The sequence below is a fragment of the Pocillopora verrucosa genome, chromosome 8 (assembly GCF_036669915.1).
Source record: "Pocillopora verrucosa isolate sample1 chromosome 8, ASM3666991v2, whole genome shotgun sequence".
In the NCBI taxonomy this organism is placed as follows: domain Eukaryota; kingdom Metazoa; phylum Cnidaria; class Anthozoa; order Scleractinia; family Pocilloporidae; genus Pocillopora; species Pocillopora verrucosa.
Window position 1 is genome coordinate 5,450,897 of NC_089319.1, and position 21,506 is coordinate 5,472,402.

Genomic DNA, 21,506 nt, shown 5'->3' on the forward strand with positions numbered 1-21,506 from the left:
TATCGATACTTCCGCATATATACCCTTTTCCGAATACAATAAAAAATATTTTGAGCCGATTTCGTGAACAATTTAATAAAGCACTCAGAAAAAAAATTAATCTGAACTTTTTTTTGTCTCAAAAATAGAGGAAATAAAGTAGATTTATTTCACCACTAAAGATGCAAGTATCTTTCTCATTATTTTATTCATCTCAGGCAGGAGCCCATTACATGGGCTACTGTCCCAGGGTAACTACACGTGATTCCGTCTCGTTGATAGGAGGGATATTCTACATACCGACCTCAAGTTTCCGGAGGTTGGCATCTCACAGAACATCTTTCCCTGAAAATTTGGAAAAAGCATACATAAACAGATTCACAACTGAAATGGATCCATAATTAGGACCACAGTGTGGCATACCCAATTTGATCCTGTTTTCGTCCTTTCCCGCAGTCCACTTTACCTTAAAATCCTCGTTTTCCATTAGATTCCAGTTTTACTCCGGTGGAACAATACATACATACATACTGCAGTTGCCTGGTGCTAAACGTGTTCGATTCAACAAAATGTTTGTCCTCGCCGAAATGAAAGATACTGTGAGGGTAAAACCGTGGCATTTTGGAGTCGATCTACGTGAGGCTATCGCTACTAAGTTGAACAAAAAGCTTGCAAACAAGGTGAGTGGATGTAAAAAATCAAAACGAGCATGAAAGGTAACAGCGAATGGCCAGCTATCAACTGATTGCAAGTTTGTTGGTTGTAGGTAGTCCATAATGTTGGTTTGTGCATTGTACTACATGACATTACATATATTGGTGACTCCTATCTCTTTCCTGGCGATGGATCGTCACATACTCCAGGTCAGTTTTTAAATACATACTACTCTAGCTCGGTAAACAATTAGAGAAGGTTTTACTGACACACATCAAAAATAGTATGCATTTAGTGCCATGGACTCTCGTATGAACGGTCCGGTTTCAAGCCCTTGGCTTGGTGATTTTTTTTCCGATCTTGGCAAAACACCTTCAGTCACGGTGCATCTTTCCACTCAGGAGTAATATTGATACCACAAGAATGTCTGTGAAAGTAGGCAAGATTCGGGTGAGTTACCTAACATAGGCTAGCAAACCATCCCAAACTTAGCGGTTACTTCTTACTGGTTCATGTCGAAGAAACTAAATAATAAGCTATGGCAACGTGGGTCTCTTTGTCCGTTTAAGAAAGAAACCACTATGGCTATTCATTCATATTTTGCTGTTTTAGTTTATTATTTATATTGACATAAAATTTATGACGAGCAAGCTGAAATTCTTAAATGAGTTTTAAGCATGGCATTGTGAATATTACTATTCTTGATTATTCTTGGTCTTCCTTCTCAGTTAAATTTCGTTTTGTCGTGTTCCGTCCATTCATTGATGAAGTGCTCACAGGAAGGATCCGAAGTTGTAACCATGAAGGAGTTCAAGGTGACGAATTGTCGTTATTATTGTACACAGTTTGTGAGAGATGGCTGCAGCTGTAACCCTGTGAATAGAGTTTTTCCAAGGAAAATTTCATAAACCAGATTCTCAGTATTGATACAGTAATAGCTAATAGTTAGCATAGACTTAGAGCAGTTCACCTAATTGAAAGATCAAGTTTCCAGCCTTGGCCCTGTCATTTTAACGAGTCTTTGGGCAAGTCTCTTAAGTGTGGTGCCTCCCTCTTTGCTGAAGAACAAATGGGTATTGCCAAACTATCAGTGACCCCTACCCCTCCCAGTGGAAACTGATGATATATAAGAAGGAGGAGGAGACCTGTGAAGGACTCCCTCCATTTTCAGGGAAGGGGGAGGGCAGTTTTACTCTCATTCTTTTCATCCCAGTAAAAACAAGATTGGATATACTTTAGAGGAATGGGCCTTTTGATTCATGTAAAGACATGATCCTTTTCCTGGTTCTCAAACACAATTTTGAAAAGAAAAGTTTGAAATTTAAAATTGTCTTGTTTCTTTTTAATATTAACAGTGTCAATGGAATTCTTTGACGATATTACCATCCCATATGAGTACCTTCAGCAGCCCTCAAAGTTGTATCCTTTGGTTGTAATTGTTAAAACTTAGTACTAATTACTTTGCCCTGCAAGTAATGGATTCTCTTTCCGGTCTTTTTCTAAATGCTTAGAAAAGGCACCACTTCACTTGGATAACAATTACAAAATATATACAAAAAACAATAAGGCAGCATTCACAACCAAGGATAGCATCAACCCTTTTCAAACTCTCAAAATTTTATTCACAACTCTCCCCTCTAGTGGCCTTAACCCTTTAACCCCAAGAGTGATTGGAATCTAATTTCTCCTTACCATATCACCCTGAATCAAACATTAGGGTTAGGAGAATAAAGGAGCTGATCACCAACTAAAGAAGCTCTTGATTGCCAGACAAATTCTCCATGTCAGCATCTTAGGAAATATTCAGAGAACAGTATGGAGAATATGCATACTGATGTTACAGTGTAAAGGGTTAAATTTCCTTCAACTTAAGTTGTCATTTAGTTCAAAGAATTTAGTTTTGAATTCATTTTCATAACACCCTGATTTATTCTCTTTGCATCTCTACTGGATAATATACTTATAAGGAAGAGATATGATCATTACTCCTTGGAATTTTTGGTATTCTTAAATACCATTTGTTTTTGGACATAAAATGTTGCGCAGTTATCCAGAGAAGCTTCTTTTTGTTATTTATAAGTATTAAACGCTAGGTTCCCTAACAAGCAACCATCTCAGTGATGAGGATGAACAGCTGTGGGTGTGGGAATATACAACTGATGACGGGGGACATGACTTGTTCATGGACATCAATGAAGAGATCAGATTTAGGGTGGTTGATGAAATGTTCACTGATTTAAGTCCTGCAGGGCCTGAAATGTCAGGTGAAAAAAAAGAAGAGATAGAAAACAAGAGATCTCCATATACAATCACAGTAAGTTGCCCTATCCCTAAGAATTTTCAGCTGCTTTACAGGCACTCAGTATAATCAGGCATGAGGGATTTTGATGGCAATCTGCAGGGGAAAAGTCATGTCCAGGAGAGCCATGCACTTTCTAATTATTAAAATAATTCAGAGGCTAAGAAGGTCATCCTTTCTTTCACTTTTTTAAAAGTAACCATTATTTATCAATGGCTAATGATAGGAATGATAGGAGCAAGGGACATGTTATTTGTAAAACTTAAGAGTACATCATTTTGAGATAAAATTCTACAGCCATTCATTCTGACTTACATTGAGATATATTAATCTTGATGTGGGATTTCCTTTTTCATAGGGATCCATAAGTGAGCCTGGGCTAGGCCTGAAGACATGGTGGTCAAGTTGACAGAAAAATATTGCTACAATAAACTGTAAAATTTTATTTATTTTACAAACAATGATGACTTGTTTGTGATCAAGTAAAATTCAGAAAGCCAGCAAAGATGTAAACCAATGCAGGATTTTAATAAAATTTTCACAACATTTTAAAGCACAGCTCTAAGTGATTTGCCACAACAGTGCAACCAGAAAAAAGTTCACATTAAGTCATTGTCTCATACATGTAACCTCATAAAATCTAAGGAGCAATTCTCACTACAAATTGCTGCAGATTACCTGTAAATGAGTAAAAAGATTTGAAGTAATATCAAAATAGCACCCTACTGCAAAAAATTCTGTTTACTCTGATCACCTGTGAATAAATAATTGTACTAGTAAAATTGTGTGAAGTTTTATTTAATCACCTCTGGGAGTTACAAATTTGCAGCCAATTGTTGCACTTTTAAATCTGTGTTTTGAATTTGAAGCAAACCCCCGCATTCCTGGAACTGTAGTTGGAACACTTCTACCCTTCTGGTTTCTGGTTGTTTAAGCTTCATTCAATATGACGGAATAAGGTCCTTTTCAGGAGTAATCTTCCCAAGACATTCCTCTTGTAAATGATCTCCTGTTACTCTGTAAGTGGGAACCACTTACAGTCTTGCCTTTACTTAAATATTATCTGTAAAGAACCAGGATATAGTGGAGTACTACTAAACAGTTGCTACAGCACAGTAGCAACAGTGTGTGTATGAGATCATAACCTCTCCCATGAAAAGAAATGTCTTGTAGATGTAGACAGGCCTGTAACATCTTGATGTAGAAAGAGCAGCTTCAAGCAGATGCTCTTCATCTCTGCTTCAATTTGTGTTCGTAACATCATGTTTTGACCTTTTACAATAATCCTTAAAAAAAATATATTTTTTTAGTTATTGGCACCTAACAACATTGTTTTAAAAAGACTAATATTTTAATTGACTGCATGGCTTAACCCTTTAACTCCCAAGATCTAATTGTTAATTCTCCCTTCTAGCTGCTACACATTTCCTTGTAAATTAGTTATGAGAACTGGGTGCTAGATCAAGACAGCAGCTTCTACCTGACGAGTTTGAATATTCTCATTAACTGTTTGCTGAATAATGTGATGGATATTGTAGGGAGAAGTTTTATGTTGATCACTTCTGGGAGTGAAAGGGTTAAATAGTTTAAAAAATTGTTCAGATGTGATGGCTTAGCTAAATAGGATTTTCCTATTTACAGAAGACAAGGGTTGTAAGGACTACTACTAGAGAACTTGAGGAAGAATACAGTTAACCCTTTTAAGTCCCACTAGTGACCAAGACAGAATTTCTTCTTACAATATCAATACAATAGCAACAAGATAAGTGATGAGAATAAAGAAAAATATCAATCTGGGGATAATTAGTTGATCTAATACTAAATTCTCTGAACTAACAATATAAGAATTGTATGGTTGACAGTAAGGAGAATTACAACTTTGGTCTGGGAGTTAAAGGGTTAATTCCTTCTGTAACCCTTGATGGTAGTCATACAAACAAAATTTATAAAATGTGCACAAGGGAGAAAATGCTCTATTTTTGGATGCTTTCCTTGGCATATTCATTTTGGATTGCAAAACAATTTGGATTTCCTTTTAACATTTTGACATCAAAGAGTGACTAGCATCTAATTTCTATGACAATATCACCCCTGAATGAAATGTTAAGGTCAAAAGAATACAGGAAACAATCACCACTGTAAAGGTAGTTTGATATTCAAACAAATTCTCCCTGTGAGTACATTTGGAAATGAACAGAGAACAATTTGTAGAATATGACTTCTGATGTTTGGGTGTAAAGGGTTAAAACATTGTTTAGAGAAGAGGAAAAAAAAACCTTTATCATGCATTACACAGAAATTATTATTTAGTTGTCATGTCCAATCCACCACAACAATGCCAAGTACTTGTCACTCAGTCCAACACAACATCGTGATTTTGTAATGATGAAATGTAAAATGGTTTCCGTGTTTACATAGCCTGATGTAAACACGCAGGAGGTTGGGAGAACACGAGATAAGTGTAGGAAACCACAACACGAAGCGGAGTGGTTTCCAGCTAATCGAGTGTTCTCCCAACCTCTCAAGTGTTTACATCAGGATATGTAAACATGGAAACCATTTTATATTTCTTTTATAAAATAACTAATGAAAGAGGAACGAAAACCGTGTTTACATATGCTCATGTAAAATGGTTTTATGGTCAATCAGAAAGGTGTACTATTTGAATTATTTTATAATTTTTTTAAAATTATCATCATTTATCATAATCATGCATTATAATTTGTACATCTCTGTATTCTTATAGGTCAAAAGGAAGATTAATAAGGCAACATTTTAAGAAACCTGTCTTTGATTCTCATACCTGTAGGAATACCTTAGCCAGGTTACTTAGTCTAGCATTTGAGGATGTTGAAAATCTCTCCATGCAGTCCACAACAGGTTCTGATGTGATTTCTGTGAAACATATCAATAACAATTTATTCAATAATTTAATTCATTCAGAATTGCTCTGATTTTTGCCTGGCCACAAATAAATGCCCTATTTTGAAGTAAATGCAACCTATTACCAGTCAGAGCCCTTGTAAGAATTAATAACTCCTCCTGAAATATTTATTAACTGAGTTTGGTTAAATAGATTGTTCCACATGTTTTTGTCTGCAAAACTTCTTACCTTAGGCTGACATACAAAGCAAGAATGCATTCTCTTGCTATAAATAATGGTGGCAAACAGTTGACACCAACTAGATTTTAAACAGTAACTGACCTTCCTGTGTCTGTGGTGTAGTGAGGAACATTAGAGTTGTTATGGCTGACAAAACGGTCTCCTCGTTGGAACTAAAAGAAGTTGAGAGGTAAACATAAAATGCGTAAAAAACCACAACTTCTGTATTTCAATTGAAATGCATGTTGCCTCCTAACGTACAGCAATCCGTTGTCATCACAGCCCTTCACAAGACTACCACTCTCATTAAAAAACATTGAGATTATCAGGGTAAAAAATGGCGATGCACCTAAGGCTAAAGCCAGCAACACACCTGGTAATTTTATTTGCTGATCATGGCCATAAGCCAAAATTGAAATTGCCACACCATATACACCTGATGATTTTCATTGATCGTGGCAATCATTGTCTAAAATCGAGTGTATTGCCGACTGAAGTTCAAGAGAACAGGGGTGTAGTCTTTTTTCCTTCCAAAAAGGAGGTGGGGGGATAGTAAAAAAATGATTTTTAGTACACTTGGGGCTATACATTATTATTTTACAAGACTGACAAAAAATTACCTATCTACATTCCAAAGATAGGGTAAAAAGCGCCCTTGGAAATACCCTGATACTCAGACATTCCAGGTTGCTGGTGGCCACATTCTTTCTCTGTAAGAGTGACTTGGACTGTCTGAGAATCACGCTACCTTAGTACTCTCTTGGGTACATCCTTTAACCTTTAACACCCTAAAATCAGTATGCATATTCTCCATACTGTTCTCTATATATGTCCTAAGGTGCTGACAAGGAGAATTTGTTTAACAACCAGGAGCTCCTTCAGTTGATGATTATTTCCTTAATTCTCATGACCTGAATGTGATTCAGGGAAGAGAATGTAGGGAGAAATCAGCTGCTTATCACTCTAGAGGAGTCAAAGGGTTAACACCAGGACCCAACAGAACTAATGACCCAACAATCAAATAAATATGAAATGTGTTGTTACCTGGACAGACAATTAATAACTAAAGGTATTCCACCATTCTCAATGATGTGTTGTTTGTTTTCCTTATCTGAGAGACATAAAATCTACATCATCAGCCAAAGAAAATTACGCATGACTTTTAAACTTTTCTTTCACCAGTTTCTTACCCAAACTGCAGTTACATAATCCTCCAATCCCAAACTCAACAAACTTTTCATTTTCTTCTGTAAGCATATCTGCAGATATCAGACAAAAATTATTGGTGACAAGGCTACTTTTTGTCATCACAAGGAGAAATTTTGAGTAAATATATAGTATTTATTTCAATCAACATCTCCTTCCACTTACTGAGAGCACAAGGTACATGTTATATAAAGCATGACTGTATGTTTGTAAATACCAACTATTCAAAAAACTCTACAATGTTCTCAAAACAGTTCCATGCATAAATAAACTTGACAATCAGAGCTCTATATCCATTTGATTCCAAACTTTTGGTTTACTATCAGACATGTGGAATTGTTCAACTCTGAGGAAAATGAATTTCCTATTATATTGCTGTTCTTACCCATAAAAAGGTCTAATACATTAAGCTTTCTGAAGTGACCATAGTTGATAGGATCATACCCAAAATTGGCTAAGTTGGCCAAGATTTCTTCCTTAGAACCTAGATAAAAATCAAGTCAATTCAGTTGTAAAAACGGATCATGGGACTAACAGAGTGCAGTGTTCACTTCTGAATGTATTGTGCTGCTTAGTTGGGAGCTTTTAGTTGTGGAGGTGGTAAAAACGAAGTTGGTGGGCCATGAACTTGACCATTTTATTGGTTGTTGCTTCTTTGTCTTTTTCCGAATTAATCAGGTTTCTGTGTAAACTTGTAGGCCTACGTCGATGAGGTCGGCGATGTGAGAGTAGAATAGGTTTTATCTGGCTTTGAAGAGACTGGTAAATTGTCTGTAGGTGTCGTTTGTTTGTAAAGTTTGGTCTTTGTGATGGCTATGTACATATCTGCAGTTCTAAGTCGGAGGAAAAGGCTCTACCTTGTTTGTCTGTATCTTGAAATTCCGTTACCAAAGCCTGTAGATATTCAAATCGTCCGAGATTATCTGGGCCAGTTTTGCTGTCGATACGGGCTTGACTTGTAAACATTTCAGATGCTTTCACTCACGTTCATTCGCCCGCCATTGCAACTTCTTTCTCCCCAGTCCCTTTGCAACCTTTCCACCAGCACCAAGAAAAAAATTGCGTGACTACTCAATTCGTGACCAGAGTTTGTTTACATTTACCCAAATATGACAAGCTGATCACCGAGGTTGTCATCCTATGCTCGTCGTTGTAAATGGGTTCTAAGGCAGAGAAGAAAGTGATCATAGTGGGAAAATATTGCGTTGGGAAAACCGCCCTGATACACAGGTTTACAACGAACAGATTTAACGAGCTTTCATCTTACGAACCTGTGAGTATTGTTTCAATTGCTTCCAAGAATCAGCTTAGCACCCGATAATGTAATGGATCGAGAGTAGCTAAGAGTTTTGAGGCTTCTTTCTCTTTCAGCGCAAGAAGAAAAGACATTGTTTGAATTCGGCCACTTTTCAATGCGATTCCTAATTCATCCAAGTGTCAGTGTTCTCTTGCGCTCGTAAACGATACATTTTGACGATCGCACACGAAACGAACTAATTAAAGGCTCGTGGTTCTAAACTACATATTTCGAAATCGCTATCTGTGATACACCTGTACTTATCACTTAGATTCTATTTATATTTGATACCATTTTCCCCGATGGTGAAGTGATTTGTGCAATGCAAACATCGACTATCCATAGCGCTGACAAGAACAACCCACTTCTCGGAAAAACAAGTCACTCGAAATTCCTTTGCGTGAAAGCTGCCTCGTCTAACGTAGCCCTACGACGGATTAATTAAAGTATTGACGAAGGAAATTTTTAGGAAATGAAAGATGTCCTTTATATAATGGCGTCTAGTAAATAAAAGCGATGCGGAATTCAAGAAGGGAGTCGATCGGCACCGATTGCAATTTACAATTTTGATAAATTTACAATTTATTCTGTTTTTCAATGTGTAAAACTCCGTGAAGAGTCCAAATGCTCCTCGCCAAGAAAGTGGAAGCAGTTATGAAAACAAACGGTTGTAAGCGAAAGAGAGAGCGATGGTGATATCTTGATTGATCTTGACAAGACCATCTCGTTCCAGTCTAAGTCTTGACATATAATTACTAGAAGCTGACAACATTTTTCGATGAGCCAAGCCGCTTAAAATCACTATGAGATAAAAAAAAAAATTCCTGTCTGAACATACCTTTGTTAACGATTTAGCATTATTTGACACTGTTTGCTTTCAAAAAGCTTCATTTATGGACGAACGTTATCCGAAACTTTGTCCGATGCAGTACTTTTTTTCTTTTAATTTATGCATTTATTTCGTATTTGCTTTTGACGCTGTTCTCGATTCTTTCAAAAAAACTTTAAATTAACATAAGGAAACCACGCGTCCTTTCGATCAAAATTATTTAAAAGGATCGATGTATCGCTCACATGGACTCTTCTCCGAAATTGTGGCCGAAAATAAAGAATGATCATGAGAAAAATACGCATGGAAATGGAAATGCAAAGTTCAAAAGCACGAGCTTAAGAACTCGAAGAAATACCGTGGATTTCGATTTGGTAGATAAATGACTCTAAAATTGTTCGTACCATTAGAGACGATTGCTTGACTAGAGCAAGCACCTACTGAACCTCAGACCAAAAAAATTTGTCAGTTTAAGTTTATTTAACTTAAAATTGCATTCGTCGGCTGAATCTGAACATTTGACTAAATGAAACCTTGCGCTTTGACCAAATAAAGATTGCCAAATTTAGAATTGGCTCAGCAATTAGTAATTCATTCCTTTTCAGTCGTCTTACTTTGGAAAGGAGTCAAATTTCGTTTGCTGCAAATATTCCTTTTTCAGACCTATGTTTTTTACTTTCTTTACCCTCTGCAGACCATAGGGGCGGCGTATGTGGCGAAGAAAATGACTGTGGGCAAAAAATACGTCACTCTTGGAATATGGGTGAGCCGATCCCTATCTTAGCATGAATTACCATTTTCTAGCAATGAAAGTTTTCATAAGCCAGTGCAGATTGTCTGGCAACAGACTGTCTCGCGAATTTTGATCAGACCAAAAGAAAAACTCACATACGTGAATGCAGTTAATTTTAGGCCCAGGGACTGTAGAAAACTGACTGTCAATTGTCAATGCCCCCCAGTGCTAAGTGGCTACGGCTTCTGTTAAAGTGTTTTAAGTAATTAATTATTTAAAAATGTTTTAGTCACGTGTAACAAATTATGAGTGTGTAACTTTTACAAGTAGACGTGCCTAGTTCGTCAACTGACCTGACCTTGAACTGGCCTTAAGTCGCTTTGATGTTTTTCATTCTACCAGTCGGTTAGGAAACGCACAGAAAAACTGACTGTGTATAAAATAATTATGATGTAAAAAGCCTCGAAGATTAAAGCCAAGCAAACAAAGTATGGCGCTGCCTAGAAATCCAACGCAAAGCACAAACCGATCTATGTAGATATTTGTGGAGAGTGGCTTGCCCTTGTCGTCTCGTGGCTTTGGGTGATGCACCGGTGTCCTTTGTACACTCACGCGAACTTTCATTTAATAGCTTTGGTTTTTAGTGATGTTTTCTCCTTTTTCTGTTTTGGTTTACCCGAGAGTTCTTTCCACTTTCTCATTTTCTAAAAGGCTTAAATTCCCTCCCAATTGGGTAAGAATCGTTAAACAACATTAGTGTTTTCCATTCACTCTTTCGTTTTCATTTAGGACACAGCAGGTTCAGAACGCTTTGAATCAATGACTGCGTTATATTATCGTGGAGCTGAAGCAGCCATCATTTGTTATGGTAAACACGCTTTCGTTAACTTTGGGATTATTACGGTAAAAAATCGTGTGGGGCTGCTGCAATTTGCTGATTTTGTTAAGCATTGATCAATCTGTTGATAATAACAATGATAAAATAATAATAATAATAAATAAATAAATAATAATAACAATAATGATTAAGCAGTGGACAATCCACGAGGTGGGTCTTCCTGTCCACTGTTTCCAGGCTGAGTTGAACTGACTCTCTAAATTTGTCCAGTTCTTTATAGGCCCAGCAGCCGCAGTTAATTAATACCTGCACGTGTTTATTTCTGTTTATGTATGTACTAGATATATGCGACTCCTCTAGCTTTGAAAAAGCCAAGTTCTACGTGACAGAAGTTAGGCAAAATAACGAGGTATGTAAGTAGTAGCAGGTAATTTAGTGTTAACAACTGGGTTGAAAACGTAAATTAGCCACCGTAAAGGTTAAAAAAGCTGACGTTTCGAGCGTTAGTCCTTCGTCATCGCTCTGACGAAGGGCTAACGCTCGAAACGGTGGCTAATTTACGTTTTCAACCCAGTTGTTAACACTAAATTACCTGCTATACTCTCCCACCGACGCAGCACCACAGTTTCTTTAGAAACTTACCCCTTTATTCATATGTAAGTAGTACATTATCCTCCAAGTGCCCTCGCGAAATCGAAAGTGATGGTTATAAATGAAAACCAAGAAAGTTTGAACATAAAGGACATTCAATACAGCACAAAAAGGGTCTTCCTATTAAGAACTTTGTTCTACTGTCTTTAATTTTCTTCGGTAACAAATTTAAACGAATTTTAAAATAAAATCATTCTTAATTGGTAACTTTACACTTCTTTGACGTGTTAATATGGACTGATGGATGGTAAGACAAAGGAACATGCAGACTAAGTACCTGTATGATCAACAGTGACATTGCTATTGTTGTAGAATTGTAAGCTTTATCTGTGTGGAACAAAGTTTGACTTGGTAAGTTCCGGGAACAGAAATAGAGAAGTTACCAGGGACAGCGCAGAGGATTACGCCCAAAGTGAGTTTTTGAGCTTTTAATTCCCTTGTAATCTAGATTGATGCATTCTGTATCACTTGTTAATTCTTGGCTTATGTTAACAACGACGGACATTTTTTTAAACGTACATATGGGCCAGATTCTTTATTTGAGCTATTGTGGACCAGAAGGATTCAGTAGTCCAGATATTTTCTTCTGTGTTTTTCCTTATACTTATCACATTTCCACTGATTTGCTTTCATTACCTCCGACACTAATCCACTCTTCCTAGATACCAAAGCAAGGAAAGTAATTGAGACATCAAGTAAAACGGGAGAAAACGTCCGTAAGTACATATCGAAATAATAGTTTATATTGATTGGTTGATTAACTGATTGATTCATTAATGGATTGATTGATTGACATTGACTACTCCGTTGATTGATCGATCGATTGATGATCAAACTATTTGATCTTTTTTTTTTTTCAATTTTTCAATTTCACCAGACGAACTCTTTTCCATAATATCCAAGGACTTGCTGAAGGAAATACCAACAGGTACAAAACTACCAACATTTCGAACATACGGCTTTCATTAACCAACAACTCTCGTTGCCGGACTCTTGCCCCTCCTTCCGTGGACAGGAGTTTTCGATGGAAGAAGAAAAAAAAAATACTTGGCTCTTTCTTTAGGAAACTAAATTAGGGTAACTTAACGGGACATAATTGCATCGTATTATGGAATTGATTCGCAGCGATTCGGTTCATGCACCAACATCACTGTTCGTTGAAATCTATTTCAGTTACAATATAGATAATCTATTACGCGCTTTTCCTCATTCGTCTGTTTTCTTTCGACTAAGTTTTAACTCTGTTGTTAATTGAGTTCTCCAAATGATTGCAATAAGCACCATGGTTGTCCCCTCCCAGATAGTTCGGTAAGTGGAGGAGGCGACAATAGCAAAGCTTTTGGATGAGAGAGGTTTCTTTTCTGTTTTATAGAAAATACAGTACCTCCCTTCAAGTTTGGCTTACATGAATCTACACAAAACGTTAGACCATTTTGTGGATGTAGCAGATGATCGAGCCAGTTCTGTCGTTACTATGGAGACAAAATTGTCGTAAGAAGTAAACGACGAAGGGGAACTTTGTCCTAAAAGTATTTACAGTGGAGAAAATAATCACACTAGGAATTAAATTCTGATTGACTGGTTCCTCGCTCTCTGAAACGGACCTTTAGAACCGATGTGTACATCCTTACGAAAATCAGTAGGGGTGCAGTTGTAAATGAGTTTGAGGCAAATAAAATAAGTACATAAATGAATTAACGAAGGAACAAATAGGTTAATTGGATTTTAGATCTCTGATACTTTTCAATATCTAGGACGGTGGTTGAGAAATTCTAGAAATAACTAAGCAAGAGAGCCACAGTTCTTGTGACAATGACGACCCTTGTGTAAAGTTTTAGGCAACGTGCTAACAAGTGTTTTTTTTATAGGGATGACAATTAACTAGGTCAAGAAGCCTAGGTATAGCTGAAGAGTAGTATCATAAATAAAAACTACAAATCTGCGACAAAAAGTAAAATTTCAAAATATGTAGATAAATGTTAAGAATTCTATTCAAATATCTATACCTTTTACTATTGAAGCTGTTGTGATTTCTGGTCATTAAATTTCACATTTCATGCAACGTTAGTGTAGCAGTTTACGGTGATGTTTTCATGACTCTCACAACGTCATTAATGGGAAGTCGTTTGTAGAATTTTCTCAAGAAACAATAACTTCACGATTCCACGGCTTAAAGCTACAATTTTGCGATTTTAAAAATTGGTAGGATGCAAAGCGGCATTCTCAATGCAAAGAAGCCATGCGCGATGACATGTGTAGGTAATATTGTTTATTTAAATTTCTTTCCCTTTTTCTTGCCAGCAGCAAATTTCTTTTTCTTGCTTGGCATTCTGATCTCTTGACTGTTCTCTCCTTCGTCTAAGGGCCTCTTCTTTTTCTCTTGCAACTCTCGGAGCTCCTAAATGGGAATGGGACGAATCTTAGTTGCAGAAAAACAAGAAGAATCGGGAGGATGTGGACAAGATTTGCCGGTAGGGGAGTGGTTGGGGATCCATTGACTCTGGGACTGTCATGAGCAACCCGGCTTTAAAGGGTGAAATTTAGTGCCCAGCCGGGATACCCAAGGAAACTATTTTAACTATTTTATCGACAAGTTACATGTGTGAATATTTTACAGGTTTTACTCAGACTGCTGTTAGAACAGAATAATTTAGTTTTCATTAATTGAGTTAATAATGTAAACTGGCCACATTGGAGAGTTCCTAAAGCTGACGTCAACTTTCGATTGTTAGCCCTTCGTCAGGCGTATCTTGCTCCAATTTATCGAGTTTCGATGGAGCTTTCTCATGAATCGACGTGAGTTCCTGCAGCTGCTGACGAAAAGTGCGGCATTTGTTGGATTTTTAACATAAACCTTCATCTTCCCTTGTATGAACTAAGGGAAATAGGTTTGGCGCAATTTTTTTCCGGTAACTAACTTTTACTCTGTGAAGGAAAAACGGGAAAAAATCGTATGTACACAGCGAACGCGAAAAAGCTTACTCTCGCGTAGAAACAGCAAAGCGCAACCGGCAAACGTGAAAAAATGACGGGAAAATCGTGGTCACGTGGTCACTCTTGCCGCTGACATTTCACTGAAACGCAAAGCTAAATCTCTCTATTAAATAAAGACCTTGGCTCCGCCTCGTGTTTCACCTTTTTATTCCTTCCAAGTTTTGACGTCATCTGTGTTTTATTAATTACTGAACAACAGCGCGGCAACATAGAATCTATTTTTTCAACTGCATACACATGTCACATACAAGCACACTTGAATGTATGGAGTCAAATGCGGGGGAATTCTTACCATCTTAGCGTATCTCTGTGCCTCTGTCACTCGTTCCATCAGTAACATGACTTCCTCCTCCACTGTGGGGTACAGAGGTAGTTTTTTGCCTATAAGCTGCTCGATTCGTTGGTATAATTCCACGTCATACCTGTAAATAAAACAAGGACTGCTCAGATCTCTATTAATCATGGAGTGGAAAGTGAGAGGAAGATAAAATAAATTTGAATAAAAAACTTATGTTTCCTTGTTTGTCACATTTTGATGGAAAACCGAACCTTGGTAGCTAACACTGCGATTTGTCACGAAACTCAATCTAAACCAGTTTGAGATGCCTAAAAACGATTCAATCCATCCGCGACGATTAAAGCCGGAAATTGAAGAAAAACTTACTGAGTAACGAAGGTAATAGAGCGCCCAGAACGACCAGCTCTAGCTGTTCGTCCAACTCGATGAATATAATCCTAAGGAAGAAGAAACAAGAATGAATGAGGGGAAGAGCCTAGTTGTCAACTTGACATGATAGTTAACAAGAACGTTCAGAAACACCTAAGGAATAAGTAGTTACAATACGAAACAAGGTTAGGGATATAGGTACACGAAGTTTGATATTTCAACTTTTTACGAGATTACCGCAAATTGTTCTCTGTAAATTTGCAAGCAATGTAGCAAACTTGAAAGGTTAGCCCTCTCACTCCAAAGATCTCACTAGTAATTCTTCTTACTGTCTGCCATACAATTTTAAAAGGTTGGTTCGGAACATCTGGAAGTTAACTAAACGGTTAATAGCTGAACTGGTTTTATCGAAGCCCGTGAATGAGCAGGTAACAAGTTGTTTCCTACTTATACATACGATAGCCTCTACTTAGCTTCATAAATGGCTTAAATATTTGTCCTTGGACATTATCTGTGACTCGAAACTTAGATTTTTCCCCGAAAACCATTTGCCTTTCGGAACAGAGAGCATGTTTTCGAAGAAAGTGGAAGTTTCTGTTTCTATACATTGTATGCATGTTTGTACCTTAGAATGTGTTGGTATATCAAAATTAATAACAACATCCACATGTGGAATGTCCAGGCCCCTGCTAGCCACATCTGTGGCGATCAGAATTGAGCGGTCTTTGGACTTGAACTTGTTCAGGGCGCCGAGTCTTTTTGACTGAAAATAGAAAACAAAATACTTGTGAGCTGCAGTCACTCGACCTCTCTTAAGAATTTGAAATTATCTCCAATACCATACATAGAGTAGATGTAACGCAATTGCAAGAATTTTCATTTTATTTTCCCCAAGCACAACAACGCTACAAGTTGAAGAAAAGCCGAGTTTCTCCTGAAGATAAAAAAAAAAAAAGCTGATCACTTTGTATGCAAAGAAATTACCAATAGACCACATCTACAAGGGGGTTTCACTATGGCATTTTGCTTACACTTGTGTACTTGCATACGCGACTACACTTTACTACCGCCTATAAGAACTGAAACAAACGTATAATTTGGTTGCGAGCAAGGATTTTGCCTTACGGTCCTTCTCCAAGCACAGCTGCCAATTACAACATGGGCAGCTAATTGTGGAAAAAGCTATTGAACCCCTGCTACAGTTTGTATACTCTAAGTTTGAAATATGTGCATTTAATATTTTTATTGTTAGTTGTTACAGTTACTGTCTTTGATACCTGAGTCATCTGTCCATGAAGAGGCACAGCCTGGAGACCGAGATTTCTCAGCATGAGTGTCACTCTGAAAAAAAAAATACAATTATCATGGATGTCTGTATCTGACTAGAGTTTTGGCTTTTAAACAGTTACACCTTAACATCAGTATGCATATTCTCCATACTGTTCTCTCTAAATTTCTCAAGGTGCCGCCAAGGAGAATTTGTAAAGCAATCAAGAGCTTTTTCAGTAGGCGAACATTTCCTTTATGATTGTGACCTTAAAGTGTGACTCTGGGGTGATACTGTAAGGAGAAATTAGATTCTTGTCACCCTTAGAGTCAAAGGGTTATTTACCTCTGCACATTGTTACACGTGCCACAAAACACCATGAAACTGTTTCCAGCCAGTTCATTGAGGACAGATACAAGATAACAGTCCTGTGGACAAAAATTAATCACTCATTCAAAGACGAACAGGACTAACAGTAGGAAGAATTATCTGGTGGCAAAAATATCTAATAAATAGGAATTTCAGCATTAATCTCACAAAAACTGTCAGTGTTTTCAAAAAGAATCAGATTAGGTGACATAGGAGTAGGCAGGAGAAATCAAGTACTGGTCACTGGCAGGGGTCAAAGTCTTAAAGGAATCAATGGCACCACATTACAAATCTTTGTCCAAAGTGGATTCATCACTAGTGCCAAGAGCACATTCATTACCTTAAATTTGTTTGGTATAAACAAATAACTCTGCTGTAACTTGTCCACAGTGGTGTATCTTAAAAGAGAAGGAAATTCTGTGATCTGAGGCCATAGTACATTCAATATCCACAACCCTACTTGATAATTGCTACATTATTATCACACAGAGAGCACCAAACAGGTAAGAACACCACTTACTTTGTTGCAACTTCAACTTTAACAGGACTTTGTAAAGAAGCTCTTTGAAGCTTTTGAACCTGTGACAAAATGCAGGTGAATCAGATTTAAAAACACAGTATATGGGGCATGTGATATTGCTATTATACAGTCTCAATTTTTTCACTGATGTGCATTTTTCCAATATAGCTTGCTGTTATACCTTACTGTTACTGTTAGAGAAAAATAAAAATAATGTCTTTGATTTAATATAACGACAGTCTGAAATAATCTTTTTTCCTTTCTGTCTGCGATCTACTCTCCCTTCCAAAATAAACAAATAACATATTGTACAGTGTTTCAAAATAAATGACAGCTGATTATTCTCCCAGGTAACTATTGGTATTTTATTACTATGAAATATAAAATATCCGTCACCTTTTTTGTCATGGTTGCAGAGTATAAATATGTTCTTCTCTCTCTAGGAATTATCTTCAATATCTTGTCCACCTAAAGTTCAGCAAATGTGAGACTCTCTGTTCAACTTAATAATACTTCCCTCCTCTCAGTTTTGTAAGGGACCTTACAGTGAAGACGACAATACCAAGGGAGTTATTAAAAAAAAAAACTGAAACTATACTTGTACTAGTTAGAATTTTGTGAATGGCTGGATGTGTTTGAGGTATGTGAGTAGCAATGGGTTCCACCTGAAAACTTATCACCAAATTTGGGTGTTTTTACCATTTCGCTTTGCAGAGATCAACTAGGGAATGTACAAAGTTTTTAAATGCATGTGCTGTGCTATTGTTTTGCCACTTACATCTTCTGTTCTGCCATATCCTTGTTGCCGTTGATGTTTTTGGTTTGCATAAGCTCCCTAATACCAACTATTTTTTTAAATTTGTTTATGTTTACAGTGCGTAAAGAAGAAAGTACTATCCTTATTGAAAGCAAAAAACCTCTTTCAATACTCCAACTGACTTGAAATTCAATTCATGGGGAACAAAACAAGCAAATACATACAACACTACATGTCAACAAAAACTGACAAATAAAAAGAAATAGAGATTCCAAGATAAGTTTCTCTTCTGTTTCTAAGAGCCCATGCAAAGTTGTACTAATAAAGATAATTTTTAAATCAATTTATTTTCTATCATTTCTTTCACATACCTCTTTTTCGAAATCAAGATTTAATATCCTATCAGCTTCATCCATTATCTATAAATAAAAAGTGAAAGAATTAGCAAAAGATTACCTTTTTAAATTTGTATTCTGATCATTTGTAGACCCAGTGACAAGGTAAAGAGATTTGGAAAACATTGTACAGGTGTATATGTGGGGATAAACTTGTCTCAAAAGTAACAAGAGTAATTGCAACAATATTCACCTACCAGATATTTCAGAGTTCTTAAATTGAATCCTTTTGTGTTTTCTAGGTGATCAACAAGCCTTCCTGGTGAGGCTAAAAAACAGAAAATTTTTGAGTGCCTATTTCTCCTTGGTGGAAGTAAATGTCACAAACATATTTAAGACAAGATCAATTTGTTACAGATACAGAGTGTAGATGAAAAATAAATCATAATAATTGAACATTACATATCTCTGATTTTAACTTATTCACTATTTTCTGCCAAATCTGATAGGACAATTTATCTATTGGGGTAATAAAACATGTAATAAAAACAGTTCTGGTTTGCTGGTATTTTAAAGCATAATGCAATGGTTCTCCCTTATTTTAAGAAGGACAAGTGAAATTAAATTTTTAAACCTGTACAGCAATCCTTCTACCTGTTAAATTTTCAAGAATTCCAAGTGATTTCAGGCAGTTACAAAGGTACTAGAGGCTGTAAATTTTACCAGTTACTGCCTGAAAAGGGCTGAAAGAATGTCTTAAAATTTTGCAGTTACCCTTGAAAATTTGTTTCATAACCAAAAGTTAATCTTGGGACCATGTTACAGCTTTAAACATCACCATATCATCATTATATCAATAATTTTTTAAGAGGTTTAAGTGATATACATGTATATGCATTTCAAGTGGTTATTGATAAGATAAAGTTATAAATAAGGTACTTATTCATTACCTATTATGATGTGTGGCTTTTTTGCCAACATGAGAGCCTGTGACATCATATCAATTCCCCCAACTATTACAGCTGCAGATAATTGTAATATAGAGTTTAGTCACATCTTGATGATATCAAATGGTCAAAAGTAATGTGGTACTCAACTCAAATGTTACAGCACTCTTTGATTGAGCGCAGCAAAACCAAAACCACAGTTATGACAACCACCAGTAAGAAGAAGAGAGAAAAATACCACAACAGTAAGAACCCATGAAAACTTAAACTAAAACCAAGCAAACTATCCAAAGCCTGTGAAAACACAGGTGGCCAAGCTATGATTGGTTCTAGTTTTGCATCATTCTGTAATTGGTTGAGAGTGTGGTAAAAGTTTTTGAGACCAAACACAGAGCACAGCAAAGCAAAAAACAACCCAATCTTAGGTTACAAAATTAAAATGCTTACCGCACTTCACTCCAATACTTGCTCCTAAGGCTTCAAACTGTTCAGAAATCTGAAATGCCAGTTCTCTGAGTATGCCAAAGAATAAAGTATAAAATAATGACTATTAAGTAAACTTTTATTACCACTGATTAAAACAAATATGAAAACAATGAACAATCTTTAAAAATTCTCTTTCCATAACTTTACATACACTAAACTTTAAAAGGCTGGTGAGTTAACCTGAGCATATGAAGTAAGAAAACAACCTGGATTTGAGGAATACAAACAATCAAACCTTGTTGGTGTTAGAATAAGGGCATACAATCTCTGCGGATTTTCAAGTAGCTTCTGAAGAACTGGAAGAGCAAATGCTCCTGTCTTCCCAGAACCTGTTTCTGCTAAACCAATTATATCATTGCCTGCAAAAAAGAGTATAAGATAATCCAAAGCATATTAAAGAATCAAAAAACTGCTAAAACACTACCAAGTTTTCAGTGCAAGAAAAAATGGCTAAGTTGACACTTTCAACAAAATGGAAAGAGGGGCCAGTGTGTATTCTTTTATCTAATGGAATGTGTCATGTCATATACCCATGGTGTATGGTGTGTTCCTTTCTTATTATCAAACAATTATGATGTGTTTCCTCTCTATTGACATAAGCCATCAACATAGGGTGTTTAATCCTTACTGCTGGTTCTCCTCTCTAGGTAACACACATTTCCTTGTAAATTAGTCACGAGAATTTGGTGTTAGATCAGGATAACAAATTCTGCCCAATAAATTTAAATATTCTCATGACCTGTTTGCTGGATAATGTATGGGTGTTAAAGGGAGAAGTAGCATGTTGATCACTTCTGAGAGTTTAGTATAGGTAATCCCATGAGACCTCGTACTATTAAGGATTAATTGCACGAGAGTTTTCAAAATTTTCCAAAATTGCCCCAGTCGCGAAGCGACGAGGGCAATTTGGAAAATTTTGAAAACTCAATTGCAATTAATCCTTAATAGTACGAGGTCTCATGGGATTACTTGTTTATCAATAAAGGGCAAAATTATGCAACGGATTAGCCAATCATTAACAGGTAATCATGCCCTCTCTTGATTACTAAAAATGCCCTCGATTAAGAAAAAAATGCCCTCTCTCTCAACCAATCAGCGCTCAGTAATTTTGCCCTTTATTGATAAAGTGTTAAAACAAAAAGACCACCAGGACAAGGTCCTCAACCCTAATGGCTCGATTTTGGATTGCCTGTCATTTATAAGCATTCTGTACCAAATAGAATATGACATATTCGCGGAATCTTGCCAAATTTTGCCAATAACTACCTTGTAAAGCAACTGGAATGGCTTCTCTTTGTATCTTTGTGGGTGACTTCCATCCCAATTGTTGGCAGGCTTCACACAAAACATCGACAATTCCCTTATGAAAACATCAAAGGCCAAATTACAAAGTTTCATTTAAGAGCCTTTATCTAGAAATGTGTATTATAACCTCTTATTACCAGTGATTTGAAAGTCACGTCTTCTCCATCTTTATCAACTTCGTCTTCGACGGCCGCCATTTTGAAAGTTTCTAACATGTGAGAATAGCTGTGTAACCACGTCAGGTAACCAGGCCAAGCAACCTGTGGAGCC

General features: G+C 36.7%; 5 protein-coding genes across 6 annotated transcripts in view; 3 read left to right on the top strand and 2 right to left on the bottom strand.

The window, feature by feature from the left end:
• The window catches only part of LOC131796996 (cornifelin homolog), a 63,923-nt gene that overhangs the window by 4,759 nt on the left and 37,658 nt on the right, over nucleotides 1–21,506 (top strand). The window lies entirely within an intron of this gene.
• LOC131797938 (DNA-directed RNA polymerase III subunit RPC8) lies at nucleotides 476–3,485 on the top strand. The gene is made up of 6 exons (XM_059115607.2): nucleotides 476–659; nucleotides 746–842; nucleotides 1,362–1,448; nucleotides 1,989–2,052; nucleotides 2,752–2,947; nucleotides 3,291–3,485. Exons 1-6 carry the CDS (start codon nucleotides 549–551, stop codon nucleotides 3,339–3,341), a joined length of 606 nt encoding a protein of 201 aa, XP_058971590.1. The 5' UTR covers nucleotides 476–548; the 3' UTR covers nucleotides 3,342–3,485.
• Nucleotides 3,442–9,392, bottom strand: LOC131797949 (armadillo repeat-containing protein 7-like). Of its 2 annotated transcripts, none has more exons than XM_059115618.2 (7): nucleotides 8,099–8,292; nucleotides 7,627–7,725; nucleotides 7,226–7,294; nucleotides 7,080–7,146; nucleotides 6,138–6,208; nucleotides 5,736–5,827; nucleotides 3,442–4,218 (listed from the first exon to the last, which is right to left on the bottom strand). In XM_059115618.2, the coding sequence occupies exons 1-7, from the start codon at nucleotides 8,205–8,207 to the stop codon at nucleotides 4,174–4,176; spliced, it is 552 nt and encodes a 183-aa protein (XP_058971601.1). In that variant the 5' UTR covers nucleotides 8,208–8,292; the 3' UTR covers nucleotides 3,442–4,173. The 2 variants fall into 2 exon arrangements, with proteins under 2 accessions (XP_058971601.1, XP_066026732.1); XM_066170635.1 differs by lacking the exon at nucleotides 3,442–4,218 and adding an exon at nucleotides 9,377–9,392 and having other exon boundaries at nucleotides 5,730–5,827; nucleotides 8,099–8,275.
• LOC131797928 (ras-related protein Rab-24) lies at nucleotides 8,318–13,101 on the top strand. Its single transcript, XM_059115596.2, has 8 exons — nucleotides 8,318–8,514; nucleotides 10,062–10,130; nucleotides 10,890–10,968; nucleotides 11,280–11,347; nucleotides 11,902–12,001; nucleotides 12,252–12,305; nucleotides 12,467–12,517; nucleotides 12,962–13,101. The coding sequence occupies exons 1-8, from the start codon at nucleotides 8,398–8,400 to the stop codon at nucleotides 13,039–13,041; spliced, it is 618 nt and encodes a 205-aa protein (XP_058971579.1). The 5' UTR covers nucleotides 8,318–8,397; the 3' UTR covers nucleotides 13,042–13,101.
• LOC131797959 (probable ATP-dependent RNA helicase DDX47) lies at nucleotides 13,647–21,451 on the bottom strand. Its single transcript, XM_059115627.2, has 16 exons — nucleotides 21,374–21,451; nucleotides 21,198–21,291; nucleotides 20,167–20,290; nucleotides 19,893–19,957; nucleotides 19,449–19,520; nucleotides 18,756–18,826; nucleotides 18,535–18,582; nucleotides 17,803–17,874; nucleotides 17,407–17,465; nucleotides 17,227–17,284; nucleotides 16,863–16,945; nucleotides 16,528–16,591; nucleotides 15,876–16,013; nucleotides 15,248–15,318; nucleotides 14,876–15,005; nucleotides 13,647–13,987 (listed from the first exon to the last, which is right to left on the bottom strand). The coding sequence occupies exons 1-16, from the start codon at nucleotides 21,449–21,451 to the stop codon at nucleotides 13,859–13,861; spliced, it is 1,356 nt and encodes a 451-aa protein (XP_058971610.1). The 3' UTR covers nucleotides 13,647–13,858.